Genomic DNA, 22,931 nt, shown 5'->3' with positions numbered 1-22,931 from the left:
GGGGGAAAAAGGCCTTTTTAGTGTATAATTTTGATAACTGCATCAACAGCTTAAACCGAACCAGCCTTTTCATATTTCAGCTTTCAAGGAAACTCAGCATCTATGGTTTATCTTCTTGACAAAAACCAGCTGGGGAAGGTCACTTTAAAGAACTGGCCTTGAGGGGTTTTCCCCATCTAAGGAATCAATATAATGCAGGTGAGTTTAAACACTATTACCAGAACACAGTTCATCCAACAAGGAAAACTGTATGTCCAGGCTTACGCATTTGACATTTAAATGGTATAAAACTAGAACAAATGATCAAAATTTAGTCTCAATGTTCACATATAATTTCAGTTTTTTAGATATGAGCTACTGAATTTCTCAAAATGTGAATTAGAGTCCACTATAATCAAATAGTGGATTGTTGTATAATGGCATCAATAAATCTGTGTGACTGCAAAATTCAAAAATGATTGATATCTGCTTTGTTCAGCAATTCAAACTAAAGTAGAATAAAGAAGCGAAAGAAATTGACAGTGCATTCGAATTAGCAGGTCACCAACACAGTGAAACAACTGCACAGCCTTAAGATGTCTTCTAAGAAGATTAAACTCTGTAAAGAAACATAGTCTCCAAGTTTGTGTAGATTAGGCAAACAGATATGCCCTGACAGGAAAGGGGATGTCTCTGTGCTAGTTTGTTAGCTTCTCCTGAGAACAATATATTTTGCACATGAGGATTCTGGAGACCAGGCAGAAGATGAATGCCTCAACATATTAAATAAAATTCAAACATTGTCACACCATGTTTATGAACTTGGAAACAAATTCCATTAAAAAAAGAACAAGACTAGACTCTGTTGCTCTCTCTCTTCCTCCCTCTCTCTGTATCTCTCTCTCTCTCTCTCTCTCTCTCTCTCTCTCTCTCTCTCTTTACAGAGGTAGAAACAGATGTGAAAAACAGTACTTTATGGAGTACAGGTTTCGGCATGGCATGAAAGAAGTTTTAAACTCTTAGATACACACTCAAAACAAAGTGGAAGGGGAAAAAAACAGGAACCAGAACAAATCAATTTTCATCCTCCATCCGTCTTCAATTTCTACATCATGAATGTAACTGAACTGTAACAACAAGAGAGTTCTGGTGCTGAGCGAATAGCACATCATCATCACCATGGAAGTAATAATAATGACATGGTCTTTCATATACAGAGAAGATGAAAAGGTTTGTTGGATATACACCCCCAGACCACTTGATGCATATAACTGAAACGGAATCATGCATTACATATGCTGCACAGAAAAGCAAAGAAGAATGTACATTTATATATGTGTGTGTGTGTGTGTGTGTGTGTGTGTGTGTGTGTGTGTGTGTAGAAAGAGAGAGAGTGAGAGAGAGCGAGAGATACATAAGCGTGTGTGTGTGTGTGTGTATTTATGCTCTTATGTTACCCTATTCAATTTTCAGTTTATTCAAATTTGTACCACAAAAAACCACAAACATTTTTTTAAAGAAATAAAATGTGAGGTCTTTATAAAAATAGCAGCGTGTCCTACAGTTTTTTCTGGAAGGCCGACCACTCTTAGCCAACTTTCCACAGCTCCCCTCTGAGACAGCATGTGTGTTAAAGATTATCCTCACAGTAATCACACCACTGAGCACCCTATGGTTTTTACTCACAAAAGCCTCTGACTGATGTTTTGGGTATGAGTCCACACATTATCATAAAGGCTGAGCATCATTTGTAGTGCACATGCAGTCTACTGGAAGGCTGTGGGAGTTGTCTTTTTCATAATAAAGATCACTTTTCTATATTTATTAGTGAGTGCAAGTGTGAAATGTTAATTGGGGCGATCGGGGCTCAAGAGTTAGTAGTTTGTCCTATAATCGGAAGGTTGTCGGTTCAAGCCCCGGCTGCGACAGTCTCGGTCATTGCATCCTTGATACTTCACCCATTGCCTACTGGTGGTGGCCAGAGGGCCCGGTGGGGCCAGTGTCCAGCAGCCTCGCCTCTGTCAGTCCGCCCCAGGTCAGCTGTGGCTACAATGTAGCTTGCCATCACCAGTGTGTGAATGGGTAGATGACTGAATGTAGTGTAAAGCGCTTTGGGGTCCTTAGGGACTAAGTAAAGCGCTATACAAATACAGGCCATTTACCAATCCACACTGTTTAAAGGAGCAATAAAATCAGATCATTCATTCTTCACAAAGCCACTCCTTAAAATCGCTTTGTTACAAATGAATTTAAGAGGATGTTTCTAAGCAGCTGGATATTTATTGTGCAGATTTTTATATTGCACCACAGAGGACTTCATGGCTGGATTACGGCTCCACCTGGATCATAAAGTGTAGAGATTTCCTTCAGTGTATTCTTATCCTTGGTGGGAGAAACTGAATTTCACAGCATAAGTTACAACTGCCAGAATACACATGAGCTTGGTTTAAGTCATCGCTGTTGACATCTCTGTGTGCCTTCAGCTGTAAACTGATAACAGTAGTGTGTTTTACTAATTACTTTACTGGATGTGTGGGAAGATCGGGGTAGAAAACACCAACCAGGTAAACTCAAACTCATCGTAAGTCACACATGCCAAAATACAGTCGGCAGGCAAAAGCCCACAAAAATCCATGCAGGCAAACTGAAGAAAGAGGCAAAGAGTAAGAAAAATAACCAAGCATCCAGGAGATAAAGAGTCTAAGAGTTTGGACAGATAATCTAACAGCAGACGAACATGGGAGCTAAGAATCCTGGGCCAATTGCTCCAAAGGGGATGGGAAGACCCAGGTAAACACTCAGTTAGGTGGAGCAACTCAGCTCAGTCAGACCATGATGACGACTCTGGAGGGCAGCCAGGAGGCTCAGTGAACAGGGGAGGCTACTTTTGAGGTTGGCCTAGTGGTAGGGTAGTCAGGCAAGACCAAGGTTGGAGGTGAGAAGAAGACTATCTGAAGGCCCAGCAGGAACACTACAGAGAGAATAGAACCTCTCAGAAGACTGGCGGTAAAGATGGAAGCTCTCTGGAGGTCTCTAAGGCTGGCGAGCCAGACATAGTACTTCAGGCAGGATGTGGAACAGAAAGCTTGGAACCAGTGCAGTCAGGCATCTGCCAGGTATCAGCAGAGAGGGCGGATGCTTCTTAGCTTGGATGTCAGCCTGAGGGTCCATCAGGAGGGATGACTCTGGAGCTGGCGGACTGACTGTCAGACTGACTTGGGAGCAGTCTCTGCACTCACCAGTTGCAAGATGTAGCACTCAAACTGAGCAACAGTGAAGAAGGCAGACTCTCTGGGACAGTTTGTGTTGGCTGTGGAAACAATCTGGGTTTAGCATGGGTTGATTCTGAGGCAGGATGTCATTGAAAGAAAAGGTTAACCAGGTCTCCACAATAAAGTAGACTCCTGAGTATGAGGTGGAAGAGCAGGAACTGGCTAGGGGTCAGCAGGCCCACTTCTAGGACCTGTGGTGCTGCGGTGAGTTCAGTGGCTGGGCCAGGCAAGGAGCTATGCTAATATGATGACCAATAGCCCTAAGTCTAGCCAACTCTGCTACAGGTAGAAAGCTAACTGACACAGGAGCTGGATGAAGATTTCCTGACAAGCTAGTGATCAGATGCAATGAGATAGACAAAGGACTAGCAGGTTGAAAGCTACCACACACGAACTGTTCCATATATTTACTCAAATGATTTCTTTTTTTTGTACCAGTGAAAAAATTCTGCTATGAAGTTGGGCATTTTATGGACAAGAGTCCATGTGGGAATGACTCACTTTTGGAGCATGCTGCAAGTGACCACTTCAAGAGCTGCAGTTTTTGGCTAATCTGTATTGGCTTGATTTTTCTGAGCTAGAGGTTGCTGCTTGGTTCAAATGCAGGGAGTTGTTGCAAAACCATAAGTCAAGATTCATTACCTAAAATGTGACCCCCAAAAAGTATTTTAGGGCAAACAGAAATACAAAGAAAGGCTAAAGTATATAAAAACCATTTGGAAAAAACTGATGCAGGAAGCAAAGTAACAAAAAATGAATAAATTCAGAAAAAATAAAAGCTAACACTAGAGCCTTTTGAGGTACAGCAATTTGAAACCTCATTCATACAGTAAATCGCCATGATTATTACAGGACAGACACGGATTTGGATTCAGAGACAGGGAAATATCCTGTTCATCAGCTTTTGTTTATATGTTACATTATTTAAAATTCCACATGTTCTTTGACAAAAATAGTCCAACCCAAGCAACATGGAAAAAGAAGACAGCAGGCATGGTTAATCATAACATATCATGTTAGAAGCTATTTTTGTGCTAAGAAAAAAAACACAAAGGAATCTCTAAAGACTACCATGCTCTATGCATTTCCATGGAAAAAATCTGTTGTGCAAATGCTGCATGCAATAGAAAGAGAAAACGGCTCAATGTTCGATTAGCATTTAAAAACATGCAGTATGCAAAGTAAACTGGACATTTAAATTTTTAATTCTAGCCTATTTCTTGCATCCCATCAGGAAAGACCAATGCAGTTTTAAAACATGCTAATAAGACTGAAAGGAGAACATTTTTAAAATATAGAAAGAGTTGAAATGCACAGGTGCCAACTATAATATTAATTGGAGTTGACAGCTGAGTTCACAAACAGTCTGCTGTAAATTAGAGAACCTGAGAGCCCCTCTTCTCTTACTCTCAAAGATTATGCGCATAAGGGAATAACAAGCAAACATAATAGTGTTTCTGCACTGCCCCTTGTGAGGACACATTCCTCGATGGTCCTACTGCAGCCTTGTCATACCAAACAATGTGTAAAAATGTGACCCATATGGTCTCCTTTTCAAGAGGGTCTGATTGAGCTATATGGAAGCCATAGCCCACCCACAGAATACAAATAAGGAGAACCACATGTGGGGAGATGAATTAGGTAAACTACACAACATTTTTATTAGATACAATTTCACTTGCCTTGTGGATGGACTGCAAGGTGACACTTTCAAAATAAACTCTGAGCCACAGAAAGAAAAAGATCTCTGGTTGACACAGTGTAAATCAATAAAACATGGAATTACTAAACTAAATGAACAACGGCTATTATTTTGCACAGCTATATTAGACTGAACAAAATGTGATCAAGCCAAGCTTTGTTTCAGTCATCGAAACTGCCTGCAGCCCACAGCAGCAGTAATTGATCACATCAATGATAGTCAAAGTCAAAAATGTTCAGGTTAATTGTGTGGAAGTGTGCATTTGCAGTGTACCCAGCATATTAATCTCCACTAAGGCGGCGAATAAATGTTTAGTTTCACAGTTTGTGAGTATATTTGTGAACAGTTCCAATTCCAATTCATGAACAACTGGTTACATGTGCTTTTTATTTCAAACAGTCTGATTTGCATCACTTGTTTAGAAAATTGATAACTCATAATACTTCAGATGCACTTTAAAATAAACTGGAACAAACTATTGGAAATTAAATTAAATACTCAAAAGGGCCAGAAGCCTTAAGTTTAAAAAAACAAACAAAAAAAAAACCAGTGTTAAAATCATATGGTGGACTTTGTGTCATGTATGGCAAGGTACCAAGTTTTATCATACAGGGGTGAACAGATATAAATATGTGTTGTGTACAAAAGTCTTAACCCACCCCCCTTTTCTTCATATTTTTCTTGAAAAATGTGAAATAGGTGCAGCAATTTATTAAAACTTCTTCAAATTGACATGGAAATACATCATGTAAGGTTAAAACTCAAAACAAATAAGATTACTTTAGTTGCAGAGGCTTCGTGAAGGAAGCTCCTCTTTGGATCTTGGCTGCCTTTTGTTCTGTTCTCTGTCAAGATGACCACACTGCTTCAATAATGTTAAGGTCTTAGCTCTGGGGAGGCCAATCCATGTCTGGAAGCGTGTTTTTCTATCCACGTATGCTATGACAGTGTGTCTGTCATGCTAAAAAATAAAGCTTTTGCCAAGCGGACCCTTTAAATATGGTATTGTCAAAATGCCAAATTTGGATTAATCACTGCATAAGACTTCTTGCCACAGATTTTCAGTCCAGTTCTTGTGTAATTTAGCATAGCACTGCTTTTTTTCCCCTAAGAATGGGTTCTTGACAGCCACCATTACACTGAGACAAATTCTGATGATGCTTCAGCAAACAGTAGCTGGACCAAATTGAAGACTCAGATGCATCTTTAGGTCCTGTGTCAGGTCTTTTTTTCTTATTTCTTAAGAAAATGACTTTAAGATACTGCTCATCTGTTTATGCCCATCAAACTCTTATCTTTGGCACTTTTTGTAAATTAGATTACTTTTTCTAAGACAAAAAAATAGAAACAAATGATGTGTGTGACAGGCTGCTATTACAATTTAAAACTGGTTCTTTACTTTAAATTGTATGGTTGGCCCAACACTGGTTCATCGCTTCAGCTAGGTGACTTTTTATGCTAGAATGATTCATAGGTCAGGGTTAAGTGGCTTAACAAACAAAACATTCCCCTGAAAGTGGTGAAGTACAAGGACTGGACTGAACTGGCTGAGTGAGAAGGCAGCCAGTGGCCAAAGAAAAATTATGAAAGACTTGAACATTATAAGAAAGTCTGGCTCCTTAGAAGCAAAGTTTAAAGTAAGGAGGGATGGCATGATATTTTTACATTAGACAATACTTTGCTTTTTCTATCCATCCTCTTCTGCTTATCCTTATTAGGGTTGCAGGGGGCTGGAGCATATCCCAGCTTCTTTGCTTTTCCAGTATTTCTAAAATATTTCTTTTTGTGTAGTTTTACCCATTTAGAACCAGCTCCTCTTGACTATGGAAATCTTTTAGACGATGACTGATATGCTTCACTGCACTAAAAGGAATTACATTTTTAAAAAGGAAAAAAGACTGCAACGTTCTGCCTCTTTTTAAAAAAAATTAATCTGTGATTCTAATTTTGTCATCTCTAAGTGGCCACCTCTGTTTGTGGTCTGACAAGATTAATGGCACGTTATAGCAGCTTTTTGTATTTGTTTTTCAGCATGGGTCAAAGCATTTCCTGTGGTGGTGGATTCGTTTACATTAAAATGACCTAAATCCTCAAGCACTTGTGACTTTTGGCCCAGTCAGGTAGGAGCTTCAAGATGATGTCTCCTTAATAAATATATCCTGTTTGCTGAATAAAAGAACATGTTCTTAACAGCTGCTGACATGGATACCTCTGTTTTCTTAATCAGGTAAAGAGGATAAACATGTTTGTGGTAGAAAAAAAATATCAGCACATGGAAACGCATCTCAACATTATGCAACTATGTTTATGTAAAGCCAACAGCATGTTGTGACATATACTATAAACCGAGTGCACGATGCATGAATAATTCACAAGCAACCATTCAGGAAAGGTAAACTACCAGAGGTTGTGACCTTTTTCAGAAGTGGCCACTACAAGTGCGGATCTGATAAATGTCAAGGCACCTCTGACTCACTGCTGGCTGCTTTTGACTGCGGGGGTCTCGGAGGAAAAGGGGCCACTATATTAATCCGCCCCGAGTATGGCAATTGTTACCCTTTCATGTGGTCAAGAGGTTACTGTTGAGGAGGGTTGTGTCATTTTGGAGAACCTAAATAGAAGCTCATTCATAGCAGCTCCTGCATTACAGACAAGGAAGAAATGTAGCTGAATTGGAAAGAATCCATCATATTAAACAGTAGATGGGATTGTTAAGTGCTAGGAGTAATCATGCCAGGCAACAGGCCACAGGAATGCAAATCACCCCTCAAGCCAAGAGTTAAGTTAGCAGGTGGCCTCTTCTATTCACTGAATGTCAACACTCCTTTTCGATGGAGCCCACATAACATCTGGGCAGGCCAGCCACTGCTTTTAATTAAGTGAAATACAGTCACTCAATGTTCTGTCAGAAAAAATGTTATAAAACAGGGAGGGTGGAGGGGGAAAGTGCAACAGTACATATCCTGTGTTCAGTGAGGGTCAACACAGTTGTGCAAATAAATATTAATCCTTAACCTAATCCCTGCATTTCCAAGACCATTGAAGAGTTCTGCGTAACCATAGTACTTTTTTGGAAAAAGCACATTCCCTCGCACTTTTCGGGAAGTCCTGCTTATCCATGGATGAGTGCACCAACACTCACTCGGTTTTGTTTATGGTTTCCACTTTGTTTCCAAGGTTGAATCTTAGCTCGAAGCAGATGGGCAGTGACAAAATGTGAATTTACAGCATGCCGGTAAGTATATATGTATCAAGCATGTCACATAAATAATATGGTTGATGGGAACTTTCCACCATAATCTGGAAAATGTTGCTTTTCTCTGCTGTCATTCTCATGATAATCACTCTTTTGGGCTGGTATCGGAGGTCACAGCATTGCCTCGCTGGTAGCACTGTACTACTTAGCATTACCGCTCCCTAAGAGCATGTCATCAGGCTCTGTGGGTGTACTTCTAGTTTATATCATACTTGTCAAACATTGATAAATCTGAGACGGTAGTTTGGCAGCAGTGAGTAAAAGATCCACAGAATTCCAAACAGAAATACCTAAAAAACTAAAAAAACAAATAAGAAACAATAAATAATGCATTTATTTCACCAGGGATTTTTTCTTTCTTCTTACAGATTTATAGTTGTGCGTGATAAATGAAGAAAGAAAAGCTGCGAAGTCAATAAAAGCCGAGCAAAGATAAGAGCTTTCAAGTGGTACATTTATTAAATACACAGCACTCTACGTTAAGATACACTACTTTCCAAACATGAGATCGAATATGTGCGGCGCAAAGATGTAACTATGACAAAGTCCACAGAGAAATGAGAAACAGTGTTTATGTAAGAGATAAACATTGTTAAAAAAATAAGCGAACACTCAACATTATACGTGTTTCATTCCAGACTGACATATTCCCTTTCTGAGAACACCAGAGAAAAAAAACTGGCTTGGAAAAGGTGAAACAGTATCAACGCTGAAAGACGGTGACAGCTTGAAAACAGCTTTGGGCAGTTTGGTTTATATTAGAGAACGCTCAGTGTGTTATTTTAATCCTGTGATCCGATTTAATTTGAAATATTTCCAAGAGCCTGTTGAAGTTGAGACGTTAGTGTTAATAGCATAATATGGAGATCCCCCTTGTTAATAAAATGTGCTTGTGTTACAGTATCGCGGGACATTATTCTGTATGCGTCTGTCATGAACGATTACCGTTCTGAACTGGGAATGAACTCATTAAGAAATTAACATTGAAATACAGTGTTTATAGCGTTTGTAGAACACTATGTATAGGAAAAAAAAGGAGAAAAGAAAACAACAGAAGAGGAAGCGATCATAGTGACTCCAGTGAACAGTTTTCTCATAAAAGATATACAGTCCTAACCAATACAAAGTATATGCCAACGGACACAGAAGTTAAATGATAACTGTTGTAAAGTAAAATCAGTATTTTGTCCTAATCATTTAAATATCAAAATATTCAGTGCTATTTTTTTTAAAAAGGAAAATAAATTAATAAAACTCTATATACATAATACTGAACATGACATCACACCTCCAGCAATTCCCATGCCAGACTGCATAAATTAAAATTGGCCTCGCCCGTTAATGGCACCCACAAGACCTAACTACCATATTTCTATATTTCTTCAGGATAACATTTGAGCTGTCATCAAAGTAAAGTACTGATATTGCATTGAGCTTGGTTGGGGCGCAGCATGGTTTTGGCACATTGTCAGGAAACATTAAGTGGACCTATAAATGAGAGCATAAAGTAGAGTTTAAAGAGGTGCAACAGCAGAGAGTTACAAATGGTAAGAACGTTATTAGCTTATAGCCAGACTTTACTGCAACACGCATGCGGGATACACTCTAAAGAATGCTTACCAGAGTTTGCACAATAGCATGATTTGTTGCATTCATGTGTGCGTTGAGTGGAAACGAGCACTCGCCATCACAGTAAAAAGCAGCATAGCCCTCCGGTGCAATGATCCAATCCTTTAGAAAAAGAAGACATTTAGTATACCTGATTGATTATCTCATAATTTGACTAAATGAGTCATTTTTGTGTGATTACCTAACAATTTTTTCATTGTAAGAGATGTCGAATATTTGTGTTTTACCTGCCAACCCAAGTCCCGAAAGCTGACATAAAGCTCGTGCTTCTTACAGGCTTGCTTCTGTTCACTGGTGTTATAATCTGAAAAATAATAGTACTTTTTTTATGACAAGAAATTATTTTTTTTAACTTACTACAACATGCTATTATGAATGTATTGCTTTTGGAGTTAACGGATGTTTCAGAGAATTATTAATACACCCAACATTTAAAGTTGAAGTAAAATTCCTTTCATTTATAATGGTAATTGGTGGATAATAAGCATTAATCAATGTGCTGGATTATTTATCGAAATGACAAATATCATGTGTAGCCACTTATAAACAAATTTGTTTCCAAAGTAAGAAATCAAGAAAATACTTTGAGAAGAAGAACAAAGAACAGCAGAACTATGATTGAGACTGTGTCAGCTCCCAAAAAGACAAATAACAAACTAAAAACCAGCAACAAACAACTTAAACATAAACAATTACAAAGAAAGAACAATACAGTATCCACATCTGAACCAAAGAGTAAAACAGTGAAATGTGGATTATTAAATATTAGGTCTCTCTCCTCCAAGTCTCTGTTAGTACATGACTTAATAATTGATCAACAAACTGATTTACTCTGCCTTACAGAAACCTGGTTGCAGCAAGATGATTATGTTAGTTTAAATGAATCAACACCCCCGAGTCATTCTAACTACCAGAAATCTCGAAGCACAGGCCGAGGGGGCGGTGTGGCAGCAATTTTTCACACCAGCCTATTAATTAATGAAAGACCAAGACAGACTTTTAATTCACTTGAAAGCCTGATGCTTAACATTGTCCACCCCAGCTGTGAAACTCAGAAACCAGTCTTACTTGTTATCATCTATCGTCCACCTGGGCCTTACACAGAGTTTCTGTCTGATTTCTCAGACTTTATATCTAATTTAGTTCTGAGCTCAGATAAAATAATTATTGTGGGTGATTTTAACATCCATGTAGATGCTAAAAATGACAGCCTCAACATGGCATTTAATCTGTTATTAGACTCAATTGGTTTCTCTCAAAATGTAAAAGAACCCACCCACCACTTTAATCACACTCTAGATCTTGTTTTAACATATGGCATAGAAACTGAACATTTAACAGTATTTTCTGAAAACCCTCCTGTCTGATCATTTCCTGATAACATTTACATTTACAATAATTGATTACACAGCGGTGGAGAGTAGACTTTATCAAAGTAGATGTCTTTCTGAAAGCGCTGTAACTAAGTTTAAGAATATAATCCACCCACTGTTATCATCTTCAATGCCCTGTACCAACATAGAGCAGAGCAGCTATCTGAACGCTACCCCAACAGAGGTCGATTATCTTGTTAATAATTTCACCTCCTCACTACGTACGACTCTGGATACTGTAGCTCGCTCCAGTGAAAACTAAGGTCTCTAATCAGAAGTACCTGACTCTGTGGTATAATTCTCAAACACGTACCCTAAAGCAGATGACTCGTAATCTGGAGAGGAAATGGCGTGTCACAAATTTAGAGGATCATCATTTAGCCTGGATAAATAGTTTGTTGCTTTATAAGAAAGCCCCCCGCAAAGCCAGAACATCTTACTATTCGTCACTGATTGAAGAAAATAAAAACAACCCCAGGTTTCTCTTCAGCACTGTAGCCAGGCTGACAAAAAGTCAGAGCTCTTTTGAGCCAACAATCCCTTTAACGTTAACTAGTAATGACTTCATGAACTTCTTCACAAGTAAAATTTTAAGAGAAAAAATTACCAATAATCATCCCACAGATGTAATATTATCTACAGCTACTCTTAGTACCATTGATGTTAAGTTAGACTCTTTTTCTCTAATTGATCTTTCTAAGTTAACTTCAATAATTACTTCCTCCAAACCATCAACGTGTCTTTTAGACCCCATTCCTACAAAACTGCTCAAAGAAGTCCTGCCATTAATTAATTCTTCGATCTTAAATATGATCAACCTATCTCTAATAATCGGCTATGTACCACAGGCCTTCAAGCTGGCTGTAGTTAAACCTTTACTCAAAAAGCCATCTCTAGACCCAGCAGTCTTAGCTAATTATAGGCCAATCTCCAACCTTCCTTTCATATCAAAAATCCTTGAAAGAGTAGTTGTCAAACAACTAACAGATCATCTGCAGAGGAATGGTTTATTTGAAGAGTTTCAGTCAGGTTTCAGAGCTCATCACAGCACAGAAACAGCTTTAGTGAAGGTTACAAATGATCTTCTTATGGCCTCTGACAGTGGACTCATCTCTGTGCTTGTCCTGCTAGACCTCAGTGCAGCGTTCGATACTGTCGACCATAATATCCTATTAGAGCGATTAGAACATGCTGTAGGTATTACAGGTACTGTGCTGCAGTGGTTTGTATCATATCTATCTAATAGACTCCAGTTTGTTCATGTAAATGGAGAGTCCTCTTCACACACTGAGGTTAATTATGGAGTTCCACAGGGTTCAGTGCTCGGACCAATTCTGTTTACATTATACATGCTTCCCCTAGGCAGCATCATTAGAAGACATAGCATAAATTTTCACTGACACCCAGCTCTATCTGTCCATGAAGCCAGATAACACACACCAATTAGTTAAACTGCAGGAATGTCTTAAAGACATAAAGACCTGGATGGCCGCTAACTTTCTGCTTCTTAATTCAGATAAAACTGAGGTTATTGTACTCGGCCCTGAAAATCTTAGAAATATGGTATCTAACCAGATTCTTACTCTGGATGGCATTACCTTGGCCTCCAGTAACGCTGTGAGGAACCTTGGAGTCATTTTTGACCAAGACATGTCCTTCAATGCACATATTAAACAAATATGTAAGACTGCTTTCTTCCATTTGTGCAACATCTCTAAAATTAGAAATATCCTGTCTCAGAGTGACGCTGAAAAACTAGTTCATGCATTTATTACTTCCAGGCTGGACTACTGTAATTCATTATTATCAGGATGTCCAAAAAACTCACTGAAAAGCCTTCAGCTAATCCAAAATGCTGCAGCAAGAGTCCTGACAGGGACTAGAAAGAGAGAGCATCTTTCTCCTGTTTTGGCTTCCCTTCATTGGCTTCCTGTTAAATCCAGAATTGAATTCAAAATCCTGCTCCTCACATACAAGGTCTTAAATAATCAGGCCCCATCTTATCTTAATGACCTTGTAGTACCATATCACCCTATTAGAGCACTTCGCTCTCGCTCTGCAGGCCTACTTGTTGTTCCTAGAGTATTTAAAAGTAGAATGGGAGGGAGAGCCTTCAGTTTTCAGGCCCTTCTTCTGTGGAACCAGCTTCCAGATTGGATTCGGGAGACAGACACTATCTCTACTTTTAAGATTAGGCTTAAAACTTTCCTTTTTGCTAAAGCATATAGTTAGGGCTGGACCAGGTGATCCTGAATCCTCCCTTAGTTATGCTGCAATAGACGTAGGCTGCCGGGGGATTCCCATGATGCATTGAGTTTTTCCTTTCCAGTCACCTTTCTCACTCACTATGTATTAACAGACCCCTCTGCATTGAATCATATCTGTTATTAACCTCTGTCTCTCTTCCACAGCATGTCTTTTATCCTGTCTTCCTTCTCTCACCCCAACCGGTCGCAGCAGATGGCCGCCCCTCCCTGAGCCTGGTTCTGCCGGAGGTTTCTTCCTGTTAAAAGGGAGTTTTTCCTTCCCACTGTCGCCAAAGTGCTTGCTCATAGGGGGTCATATGATTGTTGGGCTTTTCTCTGTATCTATGAAGCGCCTTGAGGCGAATTTTGTTGTGATTTGGCGCTATATAAATAAAATTGAATTGAATTGAATTTTAAGCCCACTTACCTCCAGTTTTTGGTGCCTTTGAGGATTGTTGTTGATTATTCAATTTATTGCGATTGTGGTTCTTTTTTTTCCCACCAGCAGCTCTGACTGAGCGAAGCAACACCCCGCTGGCCTTGAAGAAAGCAACCAGGAACGGCTGTTTGGACTGGGGCCCGTTCCTCCCGATGATTCCAGCAGATTTCATGTTTATACTTCGTCCTTTAAAAAAATAAAAAGGTAAATAAAACTTTTAAAACAACATTTAATCTCAATGGGTAGTTTTAGAAATTTATGACTGCTTTCAGAGTAAGTACAAATACAAAAACCAGGTCAGCTCATCTTAATTTTTTTGATTTATGGCAATTAATTGGTGGGAATTGGTGATAAATAATCATAATCCAAACACTGCCAGACATTTGACCTGATGTCACATAAAACATTTTCGTAAAATCAAATGCAGACATTGTGGATTGTCTTGAAAGGTGAAGTTGACCTTTTAAAAGTCTAGGAGTTTAAAATAAATCTAAAGCGATTACAAGAGAAAAAAAAGTAATGGAAAGAAAAACTGAACTCCACTTGCCATCTGCAGTTTCCACACAGAGTTGCAGGCCCAGGTTCTGCTGTGGATTCATCACCCAGTGGTTACTGGTAGCTGTTATGTCAAACACTAGCCAGCCTCCATCAGATGCCTGGACCTTTTTGGAGTCAAGTAAGAACGTCTCTGCATCTCTAAAAAGTCAATGAAAACAATGTCATGAACATCTGCACTAAATAAGCTACAGTTAAAATGAGCAAAAACAGCTGGTGCATATATCACTGGCTACTTTGTTAGGCACATCCATTCAGCTGCTTGTTAACACAACTGTCTAATCAGACATTCACGTGGCAGCAACTGAGAGAATTCAATCATGGTAAAGACAACCTGCTGAAATTCAAACCGATTCAGAATGGGGAAGAAAAGCGACTGAGATCAGAGAAGAATGGCCATAAACGCAAACGCAACTCAAATAACCATTTCTTAAAACCAAGCTAACCAAAAGAACTTGTCTGCGTGCACAAAAATTGGACAACAGAAAATTCCATCCCACCTAGTATCTGCAGCCTACCTGAATATTGTTGCTGACCATCCCTTTATGACCTCAATGTATCCAGCTTTCTGTCTATACTCCCTTTCCCCTTACCCTCCAACTGCTCATGACACTTTCTTCAGTTTCTTCCTATGAAAAAGGAGTTTTTTTATTCCCACTCTCACAAAGTGCTTGCTTATAGGAGATTGTCTGATTTTGCTGTAGGATATTTACCCTGGCATAAAGCACCCTGAGGTGACTGTCGATGTGATTTGGCACTAAACCTGAATTAAATTGAATTGAACCTAATTGAATTGAATCTTCTGATAGCTGCTTTCAACAGGATAAAGGACCATGTCACAGAGCTCAGACTGTTTAAAACTCGTTTCTTGAACATGACAATGAGTTCACTGTACTCAAATTGCCTTCAGAGACACCAGATCTTAATCCAACAGGGCACCTCTGGGATGCGATGGAATGAAAGATTGGCATCATAGATGTTCAGCTGACAAATCTGCATCACCCGTGTAATCATATCAATATGGACCAAAATGTCTGAGAAAATAAAGTGGCTGGTGAGTGCACATGTACTTGGCATTATTTTCTAGAACATGTAGACTGAATCTTATCATGACTTAGTACTTTATTCCAAACTCTGTGGCAACTCTTCCCTCCCTCCTTTGGAAATCAAACATTTTCATTCTTTTTCCCCCCATATGTGTACTTGCAAAGATATATAATGACTTTAATTTGTGTGATTTCTTTTGGGTTATTTTTTTTCTTTCTCTTGTTTGTCTGATTTGTTATGTTTTTATGCTTTTCCTGATAATGAATAAAAACTTTGGTCTGGAAGAGTGTTAAACTCGTTACTGTGTGCTGGACCTGAAAAGAAAGCGGTGCTTTTGTTGGAAAAACCTTTCACTAGTAATAAATAGCAGAGTCGTGGGGCACAGGGTTTGCCAGTACTTCAGAACTTTCAGGAGCTATGAATCATGCATATCAGCTGTTTTTCTTTTGCTGTTTTTTAACATAAGCTTGACATAAGGCCTCAATCAACTCAAAGTTGAAAAAAAAAAGCCCTACTTCCTAATTTGCATTGGATTCCTTTCAAGTTGCAGATCAGATAAAGCAGAGCCTGTTACGTTTTTGTGGTTGCCTGATGCTGGTCAGAGACAACCAAGATTTTCCGTCAGTCCTTCAGGAACCATTTATGTCTTTATTGCAGGTGTAATAAAAATCAAGCATAATCTTTATGCATGACATACTTCTAAACTTCCTTTTTGACTTTTGTAGCTTTTAGCTTATTTCCTGTGATAATTTAGCCTGAGTAGGTATAGGTTTGTAGCTGTATCCAAGAGTGCAAATGTTTATCCTACATTTTAATCTGGGGTCACTAGAGAATGTGACTGAACACCAAAGCTGAGTGGTAACTGTTCAGACTGCTCTGTGTTTAACAAACTATGTTCACAAGTCAATATTTTCCATTAGGAATTCATGTTCAGCAGTAAAGTTCAGTACCAGAGCAGGTGTGACTCTGAGATAGGTGTGCAGTTGTCTGAAACTACAAGTACTCTGACTTTAAGTATACATTTGACAACCTGTATGGATACGAAGTAGAGCATTTTCACATAGTTGCTTTTGTTTCTGTGTTTCATTAACTCAGTGAAGACACTAGCAAGTAAACATAAACCCTGCAAGTTTAAAATAGCAAAATAAGTTGTGCTGTTATAAATTTTAAAAAACAGCTTAAAGTTCAAAGAACTTATTAGTCCTCAAATACATACATAAAGTGTATTCTGGTTACAGACTCCACAGACTTCCCCAATACCAGCATCTTATATACAGTGTTATTCTCATGCACTATTTAACACATTATCTCTATCACTGGCCATTGCTTTTACTGAACTTTTATTATTTTAAGTAAATGGCAGAACATGTGGACAGGAAACATTTTTTTTAGTGGGATTTGATTTTCTAAGCTTTATATTGTCAGTCTCTTAAACCCCTAAAATACCCTAACAAAATGGTTTTAAATTTGCTACAGAGACCACAACCTGTTCAATCTGTGCTAAACTGATTTTGTTGAATGGGCCAAATGAGAACCACTGGCAATCATGAGTATTTATATAATCAGCATTTTGTAGAAACTTAGTAGAGGTTTGTGGCACAACTTCACCCGCTTCCAACGTACAAGGTGAAGAGGATATGGTTTAAAAGGGGGTCAGACCTCCAGCAACTTGTGTAGTATATAAAACAACATTAAGGGCACAGGCTGAAACTCGTCTGTGTCTATAAGCAGCATTCTGCCTAACGTGCTGGAGGCAAACACAAAAGAATCTGTATGGCTTTACAAATGAACCCTACTCATACTGTAACTGCATTTAAGCTTTTATGATGACAGAAAAATCCAGAAAACTGTTCTCTAAGATTTCAGTCACTGTGAAAGACTCGTACCTGTTTGTGAGCACTAATTCAAATACACTATTCTCCATGAAAGCATGTGTGAAAACATGAACTGAGCATTCTTCCCCTTTAAGATGGTAGAGTCCATTGACTTGGACCTTTTCAAAGCCCCGGAGGGCCATATCTTCCCTTCAATCACCCACACACATTTTTGGCAAGCAAATGTGGGCCCACTTTTAAGTGCACCCTTGTGTATTCAGCTATGTCTTGCTTTAAACTTCCGGAATATTGTTAAGACAGGCAGGTGGCGGGCATAACAGTGACCACGGGAGCACCCTAGGGAGCCTCCAACCCCCTCCCGATACGGGCCCTCGTGGTTTCATCTGGGACACAGCCAGCTTGGCAGGCAACACAAGACGAGTGATAACTGACGGACCTTCCAAGCTTCATAAGTGGCCAACTTGCTAATGGAGTTCTCTTTATCCGTGAACTATATTTGTAAGGCAGACATGGTGCGAATGAAGGAGAGCAGAGTTTGAGATGGGAGGATGTGCTTTGCAAGTGGAAAGTTTCAACCCCCGACAGACAATGGCCATTATGAAATAAGATACAAATCGAGATGCAAATAGTTTTAAATAGTTCTCACTTTTTGCAGTAGCGGCTACTTCATTCTGCTTTTTCACTACAAGGAAGAAGCTTCCAGCCTGTTTTACATTTCACTAAACCTTTAAATAACTGAGAACAAACTTAACATAGGTCCTTTGTCTTTGTTCTTTTTTTTTAAAAGACTGACTCACTTTATGACTCATTTTCCCCCTTGTTTATCTACAATAATTTTATGCCCATAAAATGAAGCAGTAAGTCCTTTAAACTGTAATCCAAGAAGTGCTGGGACATTTTTAGTTAAATGCAAGTAGCAGCATTAGTAAAAAGAACACTTTCATGAGTTTACTAAAGCAGCAAACACCAACTGGTTGAGGTAAAGCATTTTAGTTACACATTGCTGGACACTTTAAGCTATCGTTATGTAATAAAAATATCAGAAATTATTTAGAGATTACCCAGTTAAACAGTTCAGGACTACAGAGGTACAATCACATTTAATATGAACATTTAATACATAGTTGTGGTTGGTCTGGCACTTACTTGTTTTGATACTCTTTGATGACTTGATATATGGTCACCTTCAGGGTAATATTGTCGTAGCGGCCATGACTACGGTCCTTATAGATCCTAAACTCAGCTGCAGTCACTGCCTCCCCGTCCGGTATTTGAGTCAGATCAAAACGGAACTCCTTGTAGTGTCTTCGTTGGTGAGAAAAATCTTTATCTTTCTCCACTGGAAAAGAAAATACTTTATGACAAAGTTGATTTCTACCGGGAAGAAAAGTTGATGAAAAAAAAAAATATATATATATATAAATGTATGAGTTCACCTCCTGAACTGCTTCTTAAGCTGTTTAAAGGAGAAAATATGCCAGCATCAATGCGCAGGAAAAAAGTGTAATTTATCACATCTTCTTTCACATTCAAGGTCCAATCCAAACATTTTGACTACCAACAAAAGCACTTTCCAGTTCATTAAATCAGTCAACTCAATACAGGTAGCAGTTCCCAGACAGGCCCTCTACTGTGTGCCTAACTGCATTCTCTGGCCATGATGAATGGGCTGTCAGTTAAGAAAAACAGGCTGATTTCAATTAAAGACACTTTCGTCTGCTCCTCAAGTAAGAAAAAGAGCAGACAGGATTCTTCAGCATCACATGAGTGTCTACTCTGACCTCTTTTCTGACCTCATTCTGACCTCTGCTAGGCTTCATAAAAAGTAGCTAACCCTTAAGCTTGAAAGTAAAATATTTCTAATATAACAGATAATATAAGATTACTTTTTAAGGCTCGTCTTTTTTTTTTTTTTAATCGGTGGATTTGTTTTATACCTATGTGGAGACAAGTGGAGGATATGCACAGCTTCTATTTTTTTTTCCTAAGGGGAAGCATCTGATTTTATATATATATATATATATGTCCTCAATTTCAGCATCAAAGAGCTCCAGTGTACCTACATTAGGGACATGCTGACAAAGTGACCTCGGCCATCTCTCACCTCCACCTGGTAGCAGAGTAAAGGCATGTGGCTGAGGTCAGCGGATGTTCTGGCATCCACGGTGATATCATGCAGTGCATTTCCCTGATATTTTATCGAGAGGGAACGCCTGCCGTTACTTAGCACAAACAGGTCAGAGGTCAGCTCTGACTTTTACCCACTGAGCGCGTTCCATTATATTAGCCACGGGTGGTAATCTGAAACAGAAGTGTCACTGAGAACACAGAGCATTTACCTTTGAAATAGCAAAATATTAAATAAAAATGTAAGATATCAGTTTTATTCAGCTGGTTCTAACTGGGCTGTAATGAAATTATCAAATGACTGATGTTTTATTAATAAAAGCCCCCCTTTTTATGCTGTCTTGTGTGTTTGGATGTTTGAATAGCTGGCTTCTTATTGATACTAGCGTAAGCATATTAAACCGCATAAAATGCCACATAGACATTTTAAAACAGTTGAGGTCAGTAGCTATATGTGAGTGTACTGTAATAAAGACAGAGCCCCATTGAACACTCCACTGACAGTCTCCAGAATGAGAGCAGAGCCTTCAAGCCTGACAGTGTACATGCCCTGGTGTAGCGGTAAGTGGAAACAGATGGGCTGAGACCAAGGTGAGGGAATAATGTTACAAGCAAGTCTCCACAAATTCGCTTTGTATTTTGGAAAATACAATCCTTAAAGAATAAAATAGTGAAACTTTGTAGATGATATGTTACAGGGATTTGTTTTTAAATATTCAGTTCTGCAGGACTGTGTAATATTTTGATTAATATTGCGAATATTTTTAATGTCATGATGGAATAATAAATGGTACAAATAGCACAAATATTATGAAAGGGGCTTGTGGTTTCTCTTAGTGACAGAACCTCAGATATGAGTATCAGTCAGTATCACCCTCTTTTAACAACAGGAAATAATTTAGGCCAATTTTCTCAAGGTCAGACAGTCATCTGATAAGTCGCTGTGAACTGCTGGGTTAAGGGTCGCAGCTACCGAACAAACACAATCATTATACATAAAAGCGACTTCAGAAAAAAATAGAAAGCAGCACAAATTGATGGGTCAAAACGTTCAGCTCGATTGTGTTAAATACAAAATATTTAACAGGAGTCTGTAGCAACCCCTCGGTACTCTGAAAATGACTGATGTCTGACGACGAACTTTATTTTTTTACATTTAGATGCACAAATGTCTTTTCAAAAATTATAAATCTTGAAATTGCTCCTCGGCAAGTTTCGTATGAGAGCTTGCACAGGTTTCTCTAAAAAAATATTGTACGTGTGTCCGGTTATTTTCCAGAAATAAGTGGTAATATTTTTCATCCCAAAAAGCAGGCTCGTTCAGCTTATGTTGGTGTTTTAAGATTTGCCTTAATGTCATCTATAATAAGAGAAATAAAAAGTTTAAAATCCCTCACTTATCTCTGTCGAGGAAATAGAAATCTAGTGAAAGATGAATAAGTCAATTTCTTTCAGTGTCCGTGATAACCAAGAATCACCTGCACATAATCCCGATGTATATATTGATTTATAGCACGTGTGGATATTGATCCCGTTTTAATGACACTTACCCAAATTGACAAAACTCATAACCATGTCGGCGTCATTGAGAAAGTTGGTGTCTTGCGCTGTGGTGAGTGCGGGGCTGTGGCCTACGAGAGGGGCCGCTCGGTAAGGCTGTGCCACACGGGAGTAGCCGGCATGCTGGGGGTTGTAGTAACTTTTCCTAGAGTGCCCTTGAGCCTTGGCACTAAAGCTCTTCCCTGCGCTCTCCTGCACGCCCTCCTCCTCATCCACGGCCATGGCGTTGTACAGGTCTAGCATGAACAGCGGCGCGGAGGACGCCTGCTTCCCGGGAGAGAAGGGCCTGGGACGGTGAGGCAAGCCCAGGATGGAGAGGATCTCTCTCTGTATCTCCCTGCGCTCGTGATTGCGCAACCTCCTGTAAATAAAACTGGAGTGCACATGATTGTCACTTAAAACGCAATGCACGCACGACAGGAAACTCAAACAGCTCCACGCAAGTCCAAGTACGGCACGGTTCAAAGGTGTAAGCGCTGTCATCTTGACAAATCAGCTCACTTTGAGATGTGAAGATGAACTACATCGCACTCAGTGAAGGGAGAGAAAAAAGCGTAACAATTTATGCTATAGTTGTGCCAACACGGAATCATAGACTTTCCATATTAGCCAGAGGCACCACAACTTTCACGGTGGTAACTGAGGAGGCTTTTAGCAGTCTGCCCTTCTACAAATGAGGTATCAGCTTGCAGAAAAATCGCCGCTCCTCTCCTGTGTGCGAGCTTCCTCCAGCAGCAGTATTTACGCCTCCAGGATCCATCCGAAGTCTCAGCCACACCAAGTATTTATGGAGCTGTGTGACCCCGTCCCGCACCTTACTCCTTTGTGATGAAAAAACGTGTAGGTACGCCCATAACGTCGGGGGATAACCTGGAGTTTCCAAGTGGATGAAATGTGTTGAACTGTGTCAAAATTAAGCAGAGAGAAGCACTCGACTCATGCCCCGGCGCGCATTTTTCTTTCCCCCCCTCTCTCTCACTTTTTTTCCTCCCCACTGAGAATGTGTATTGGGGCTAGTTGCCCTTTGAGTCCACCCCACACTCCTCAGCTTTTGTTTTTGCATCCTCCTCTAGCGGCCGCAATAAAACTTCAGCCAGGTCCCATGATGAATGTGGCGACTCAGGAGTGTAAAAGGAGACACTTGAAATCCGAGAGGCCTTCCTAACGAGTGAAAGAATAATGACAGAGCCTTTTAATCACCTCAAGTTATTGAAGGCTTCATAAAAGAGGGTTTCAGCTGCATCCACCGCAAAACAACGAGGGTCATGTTTTTATCATGCATGGAGGATTCACAGGTATGGAAATATTAAATACACTAACAAACAAGGAGAATATAGTAAAGCCATAATTCAGGACGGGAGGAGATAAAGGCCTGCTGTAAACCACATACCGCACGTGGTTATATGCTTTAATTTAAAATTACATCATTTCACTCAACAGCAAGAATTAAACATGAGTATTTAAGTTTATTGCAGAAAGCTTCACCCTCATGGGACATTAAATAAACACAAGCGAAAGCCGCCATGCTGGGATAATTAAACATATAAACAGAGAGGGATTCACGTGTGATGAGTGGCTACTGTCCAAACAGGGTGGAAAGGAAGTCTTCTTAGAAAAATTCATACGCATACTAAGATGTTGCCACATAGCGCCATCTAGCGTAAAAACCGAACATTTAGTCATTTCTGAAGTTTCCCTGCCAGCCACAGAGCGTTTTAGCTGAAGCTGCGCTCATCCAAGTTTCCTAAAGCAGTGTCCTAATTCGACGAGCCATGCGATGATCTCTCTCCTCTTTTTTCTTCCAAACCCATCACCGTACTTAATCCCCTTTTGATGCTTCACTTTGAGTGGAAACTCCCAAGTGCAAACCACACCCACGATTCCATGTGAAAGATGAGATCAGTGATGTGA

At 39.5% G+C, this 22,931-nt stretch overlaps 1 protein-coding gene across 1 annotated transcript; it reads right to left on the bottom strand.

The window, feature by feature from the left end:
• Positions 1 to 8,642: 8,642 nt before the first annotated feature.
• On the bottom strand, positions 8,643 to 22,927 carry bmp5 (bone morphogenetic protein 5). Its single transcript, XM_082557805.1, has 7 exons — positions 21,011 to 22,927; positions 18,480 to 18,672; positions 14,444 to 14,592; positions 13,885 to 14,082; positions 10,066 to 10,142; positions 9,830 to 9,940; positions 8,643 to 9,697 (listed from the first exon to the last, which is right to left on the bottom strand). The coding sequence occupies exons 1-7, from the start codon at positions 21,501 to 21,503 to the stop codon at positions 9,548 to 9,550; spliced, it is 1,371 nt and encodes a 456-aa protein (XP_082413931.1). The 5' UTR covers positions 21,504 to 22,927; the 3' UTR covers positions 8,643 to 9,547.
• Between the last annotated feature and the right edge of the window lie 4 nt (positions 22,928 to 22,931).

The sequence above is a fragment of the Aulonocara stuartgranti genome (assembly GCF_965226115.1).
Source record: "Aulonocara stuartgranti genome assembly, chromosome: 13".
In the NCBI taxonomy this organism is placed as follows: Eukaryota; Metazoa; Chordata; class Actinopteri; order Cichliformes; family Cichlidae; genus Aulonocara; species Aulonocara stuartgranti.
The sequence above is the reverse complement of the archived record's forward strand: the minus strand, read 5'-3'. Positions and strand labels throughout refer to the sequence as shown.

Bases quoted from the DNA above. Each gene is read 5' to 3' on its own strand.
- bmp5 (XM_082557805.1), bottom strand. From the start codon at position 21,503: ATGACAGCGCTTACACCTTTGAACCGTGCCGTACTTGGACTTGCGTGG. The intron at 14,593-18,479 runs GTAAGTGCCAGA...TTGACTTTTTAG, and splicing joins ATCAAAGAGTATCAAAACAA to AGATGCAGAGACGTTCTTAC. The intron at 14,083-14,443 runs GCAAGTGGAGTT...ATTTTTTTAAAG, and splicing joins CTGTGTGGAAACTGCAGATG to GACGAAGTATAAACATGAAA.